Raw genomic sequence first — 6,938 nt, 5'->3', positions numbered from 1 at the left:
TTATTTTGTTTTATAAAATTTCAAATAATGTGAACTATTTTTATTTACAGTTTTTGTATTTTCGTAGCTTTCTAACATTTGCATTTTCGATAAAATCTCATTAACACCAAATGCAAGTACAAGTCTGGTTTATCTGCTACTTTTATTGTTTTTTCCTCATTACCATATGTTATGATATTAAGTATATTGTTATTTTTCATTTAAATGCAGTATTCATGATAAGATTAAAAATTTGCTACCTGGAAAATAATGCAGTTGGAATTTTTTTTAATGCATACTTTGGGTATTATTAATTTGACATTACTTGATTTTGTTAATTATTATAACAAAGGAATTTCAAAGACGATGAACTATTGCATTACTAGATGTATACAGTTCCAGGAAAATTACTCTTTACACTGCTCATCTCGGTTGGTTTGATCACGCAGGTACCTGAAGCTTTGCCACTTGATCAGTATTACTTTAAGACTGGATAAATTCGAAAATGAAGGATCCCAAGCATGTATAGACTTGGTCTAATCTTAAGTAGACTTGGTCTAATGGATTTCTCCAAAATGTAATCAATTTAAATTTTATACTGATAATAAATGTAATTCCCAAACAACTATTTTTTTTTAAAAAAAGTCTGTTAACTTTAGTACTATTAAATTTTTTTGAATTTATTGAAATATTCTTCAGTGGTGATGACAGAGCTGGAATATTATGGAACTTTTGATTTTTGACAAATATTTAGACTATTAATATAGATTCGAAGTATTCTAAAATGTTCTAAAAAATACATGAATTTTTTTCATTTATGGTGATTTTTTTAAAAATATGAATGTTACATTATAAAATTTACATTGAAAAAGATATTTGAAATATTCACTATTGTTATTACATGTAGAAATTTGCTGAGAATTTGAACAACCCAATCCTGGGTAATTACTGTAAAGATTAAAATTTCAAATCTGACTGTACAACTTTTTTATAATCAAATGTATCAATTTTTAATTGCATCTCAACAACACGTTTCAGTTACATAAAACTAAAATAATTTTTTTCAGATCTTACTTTTCATTTATTTGTATACTTTGAATTGGTGTTAATGAGATATTTTATTTATGTAATTTTTTAAATGTTTGAGAATAGAATGAAAAGCTAATTACTTGCAAATCTTCCAAATGATTACTTTTTTTTAATTAAGAAAGTTTTAACTAATTTTTGTGGAAAACCTTATGTTTAAAGATAAGCAAAGGAAGAAAAATAGTTTAATTATTATATATAATTCTTTTGAAATTATTTGAAACAGAATTCCAGCTTATGTATTTGCAATTTCTGTCGTCCCGTTTAGAACACGAGTCGTCTTTATGCCGATTTGTTGATGGTTTTGTGATATAATAAAATAAGTGGCATATTTGAGAATATTTTGTATATGAGCAAGAAATGAATCCTCTATTTATGCAAGAATTACTTATACATTTTTCATTCCATTCTCATGTTTTCTATATACTATAGAAAAAAAAAAGTGTGGATTGCTCGGTGCTTCAAATGCATGTTAAAATAGTTTTCATGCAGAAAACCTGCACAGAATGCCTATAGATAAATGTATCTGGAAATGTAATTTTTCTGTTTTTCCCTTCGTCAAAATAACGGGAAAAAGTTTTTTCAGATGCACTGCATGGAAATATCTTTAAAGTAAAGCTATTTCTCTCTAGAGTAATTAACTGTATTGAATGTTATAATATTTCGACATATTGTATGAATGCTTGAAAATATGAAATGTTATAAGCAATGGTGCAAAAGCAAGTATTTTAATGTGTTGTAACATAACCCCCCCTTTTTTTAGACGGGGAATAAAGAAATATGATGTAGTTTCTTTTATTATGTGTTTGATTTTTATGTTCTGCTCTTATACTTTCTTTAGGATTTTAGTGGACCTTTTGTTTTAAAAAAGCATAGTGTAGAGGCGAGGAATTTGCCTTATCATTGAAGAACATCTATGCAAATGTCAAATATTTAATATATCGGAGAAGTTTTAAGGAGACATTGACAGGCCTTTAAATTTTTATTAATAACTCTAATAGAAACACGGGAAATCTGCATCTATTTGTTGTATTTAACATATTATAATTTGAATTTTTCTGACAGAATACTATTTACATTTTTATAAGAAATGATTATCATAGTAACAAGGAAAAAATATTAAAATCAAATGAATATATCATGAAATGCATTTTATATTCTTAAAGCACAGTGAGACCATTTAAGAATGAAAACAATTGAAACTAACGGAGGATTAAAACATACGAATGCTCTCAAACCGAAGCTTAATTATAAAATAAAATATAAAATTCTACTTGCTACAAAGCAGTCTTCTATATACTAAGGGATTTGCATGCGTAATCGCAGCTATCTGAGCGAAGTTGTTATTGTAGTTAGTTTTTAATACTCAGTCTTATACATTTGCTTCGCTGGTGTGAAAACTCTCTAAAAGATCAAACAAGTGATATTTATACTACTGATGATATTGTCTTAATCAAGCCGTCATTGAGTTCAAATTTTCTGACTTTGAAATTGGGTATGAAATGTGAAAATAATGGCGATATTTCTTAATGAACCAAAAGTCATATCGACACCGAACTTAACAAAGAACAAATTCTGATTTATTAAAAAAATATTCAAATGTCGAACAAATTAGGCTATTTTGGGATGATTAGCATAAAAGGCTCCTATGGAAAATACGCCCCTTCCACCCAATTGAAGGAAGATATTAAAGGCTGTCTTTAAGAAGAAAGTCAGAGACCAGCTGACGAAATGGAGTTGAATTGCGCTTCTAGAGTTAAGGTTCATTGCGCTTCTGTTTTGGAGCCGCTAGCAAATTTTTTAACTTAAGATGATTATTGTGCTAGTGCAAGATATTCTTGTGTATTTAAATTTGGATTTCATACATATGAATAAGACAATTATATGCAATATTGTGTAATTGTTCTGTAATTACTGTTACAATTAGTAACATATTTTATCTCTGAAGAATAGATATTCCTTACCTATTCTCCATTTTTCATCGGATTCTCAATTCAAAAAGAATAAAAGTAAATTTTATATTAAAGTAAAATTATAAGTAAAATTTTCAAAGTAAATAATCTCAAAAAAATTCTCAATCAAGTTTATTAATATAAATTTATTAACAATGATCTGCAATAGTATGCAAGATAGCCAACATACACTAATGGTTTCCATAAGTGAATTTATATAAAAACAATAAAACCTTAAGTTGTTTAAATTAAAACTTCAGTGTTAAAAAATAAAGTATATAAAAAGTTATACTATTATGAATTTCAATGCTCCTATTGCCAACGTTATGTATTTTGATGATCAAGAAATTATAAAGCATATACATTGTTTATTTCATCATTTATTTTTATGCTTTCAAAAGTCACTTTTCTGAGCTAAAACAGATATATTTTAAATAGATTTTTTTTAAAAAAACTGTATCGCTATTTCCAAGGGTTGTCTTTGAACCAATGCACGAAAACAACCTTCAGATTAGATTTTTTTTAATTCGCTCTTTTTTTTTTAATGATCATAAGAGGTAGTGGATAAACTAAATGTATAATCTCAATTATACTTTCTAATACAGAAATCAATCCATTAGCTAGAACATATATATCCAAAACATAGTGTGTGGGAAATTACATAGCCGCCAACACATTTATTACTAAGAATATTTTATTTATGAGACGTTGCACTTGTTACACGAAAAAATGTTTTGTTATATAAGACACAGATTTACAATGATAAATATAAGATGCCAAACATTCCCTTTGAATAATTTGTCGTCATAATTGTTCTTAAGGGATTAAATCAGATTGTAATTAAAGGATTAAATGAAGCTTATAACCACCAACATTTTGCAAACTTTCCAATTTTCTCCAGTTATGACTCCATTTCAAGTTTAAAAAAAATGCGATCATAGCCACAAGCGAAGAATCTTTTTCTGCTCTCCAGTATAAGCAGGGAATCAAAATAAGAATTAAGGACAATCAAAAAGATATTTAATAAAATACATCTATTTGTAAAATAAAACGAATTAATAAAATGCCAATGGAAGGTTTTTTAAAAATTCTAATTTTGTCGATCAAGACAGACGTGACTTTGCCAGTGTTTTATTAACCTTTCGTGGCGTTAAAGGTTTATATTAGTATATTAATGTATATCTGAAGAATTTCCTTCGTGATTTTTCAAATCTTTTATGAAAAAAAAAAAAAAACCCCGTTAGTATGAGTTTATTCAACAAACAGTGTAGCATGGATGCAATATTTAAAAGCTCATATTCAAAGGGTTTTATTAAAGTTTATCGAGCTTCAAAAATAAACTCCCAATAAAAGAGAATAAACGATTCTTTTTTTTTTCTTACGGAATCATTAATCCACGAAAAAAAGCATTCCTACTGCAGGCCTGCAATAGAAGAAGTCATAAAATTTTTTATAGTTAGACTTCACAAAAAAATAATATTGTACTGTCTTAAGACATCTCGGCTCTGTGGACAAAACTCTTGATCCACGAATGGTTGTCTTTACTGCTATGCTGAGAATGCAGGAAAGATGGTGAGATTTAGAGAACAGATCTTTGTACGTAGAGGAGGATCAGCATGGTGATGAGAGGTAATCCAGCGACAACCAGCATCACTGGGGCTGAAGAACATTCTGTCTCGGTGTGGTCCTCGCAGCTGTGATTTGGAAAGCGTTCCTTCATATCAGCAATAATATTTCTGGCTTCTGTTTTCGCTCTGCTGGTGTCGCCACACCAACTCCTCAAGGTTTTCTTTACGCATTCTTCGTAATGCACTAGCGCACTGTTAGGAAGGAAATGATGAGATGAATTAGAAACTCAGTATAGGCAAGGTTAACATTATAGATTTTCAAACAAAATACAGTTCATCTGGATTATCCACGCAATTGAGTGTCGCTACAACAGTTCGCAAGAAGAAAAAAATTTTTGATCATATTTTATTTACAATTGTAAATGTGCACATGCAATTATGGGTGAGTAAACAGATGACTTCTGTACTGATAAATTTGCTAGTTTACCTTTTAAAAAAATCGGCCTTTTGGAAGTGCATTTTAAAAAATTAGAACGCATCCTTTTATTTCTGATTAATTTTTTAACTACATTTTAGGATTAAAACCGCTGAAAATCGAGAGTTTATTGTAATTACAATTTTAAATACTTAAATTATAATCTGCTGAATACTTCAACATTTATATATTTTCTTAATGTAAAACTTTCTTACTTAACGTAAAAAATATTTTCTTAACGTAAAAAAAAAAAAATCTTAATTTTTAAGCATTATAGCAGATAGGTTGAAACTAATTGAGTTAGATCGAATAATATTAAAAATAAATCTATAACGTTATTCAAAAAATACTGTAGAAATGTAAAATTTATTTTTACTAAGCTAGTGTTTGAAAATTTGAAGGAAATGAAAGATTTCCCTCAAATATATATAATTCTTAAGCCATGGAGAAAGAAACAAAATAATTATGAGATGTGAAAACATGCACACACACACACATACACACACACATACACACACACACACACACACACACACACACACACGCGCGCGCGCGCGCGCGCACACACACACACACACACAAATAAATAAATAAAAAATAAAGAACATATTTGATGAACAGGAAAAGTGAAAATGTTTCCCCTTTTCAAACATAGTCATATGCACACAAATCGCTTAAATGCCGTTGTAACATTAGCTATGTGAAATCTCGAAATGCATTCATTGAAATGAGAGTAAAATGCAACCAGCTATTCAACAAGAGACAACAATGGAAATTAACAATCCCAATATTGGAAATGAATGGCTGATGTATCATAAAAATAAATGATGGTTCTTTCCCCCGCTTTGCTTATATTTAGGTCTATGTAAAATTCTTTTCATAGAAGTACGATCAACACTTTTGGTATTGTATTCATTTAGCTAAATGTATAAATTAATAACCATGGGACTAAAAGCGTCTTTCCTTATCGCTAGTTGGAGTTCCCACATTTACAAAGACATTATAAATAAAAGAACCTTCATTACAATTGGGGATCTGAGGGGTGCAGTCGGAGACAAAAGAATCTTATTGAAGAGCAAACATCGCTGGGTATTTGAATGAGTGGCTGGTAGTTACAGAAATCCTAATTCACCTGTGACCCAGCTGCGGAAAGACGTGTTTATTCTTGGTAATCATTGCTCGGCTAAAATTTTTCTGGGGTCAGAATTTTCTATGATGCATCCATTTTCTGAATGGATACCTATGTCATGGTTTAGTATATTTCTACAGGATTTGTGAATCCTGTAGTACAGGATTTGTGAATCCTGTTTAGTATATATCTACAGTCTCTCGTCAAAATCGAAAATTTCCGAACAAGGCAAATGACTCTTGAATTGTTTTGACTTCGATCGGCGACAAAAGAAGATTTATTTTATTATTTCAGTAAAAGAAAATAATTGAATGAATTGATGTTTCATGTCTAGCTTTTACGATATATTTGATATTTAATGCACGTTTATCGAGAGTATGCGATGAAAATTTCGCTAGTTTTTCTTTTTATGCGGGGCCATGTTATGTTAATTTAAAATCAGCCGCAGATTTAACTTTGCTAGAATCAATAATAGTTTCATTTAAGGATTTATCCGAGAGGAGCGTCTTAAAGAATGTTTCACAATTTTGTAAAAAAATCAAGTGCGGATGCTAGATGAAAATCTTTTGTTTGCACCAACATGCGTATGGATGAATGCAATTTAGTATTTTATATTAAATAGCTAACGAACACAAAAGTCTAAATTGTTTAATTCAATTTAATAAACCCGAGGTATCATCGTCTTTTATAAAATTATCCATTTCTTGGTTTTCATATATATTTAGTAAAGCGTCTTATACATCCTGAAT

General features: G+C 29.3%; 1 protein-coding gene across 1 annotated transcript in view; it reads right to left on the bottom strand.

The window, feature by feature from the left end:
• Window positions 1–3,693: 3,693 nt before the first annotated feature.
• Window positions 3,694–6,938, bottom strand: part of LOC129978635 (uncharacterized) — a 28,913-nt gene continuing 25,668 nt past the window's right edge. The window contains exon 7 of the mRNA XM_056090651.1: window positions 3,694–4,837. Within this exon, the coding sequence (XP_055946626.1) occupies window positions 4,597–4,837 (241 nt within the window). The 3' untranslated portion in view covers window positions 3,694–4,596. The remainder of the gene's footprint in view (window positions 4,838–6,938) is intronic.

The sequence above is a fragment of the Argiope bruennichi genome, chromosome 1 (assembly GCF_947563725.1).
Source record: "Argiope bruennichi chromosome 1, qqArgBrue1.1, whole genome shotgun sequence".
Lineage (NCBI taxonomy): Eukaryota > Metazoa > Arthropoda > Arachnida > Araneae > Araneidae > Argiope > Argiope bruennichi.
The sequence above is the reverse complement of the archived record's forward strand: the minus strand, read 5'-3'. Positions and strand labels throughout refer to the sequence as shown.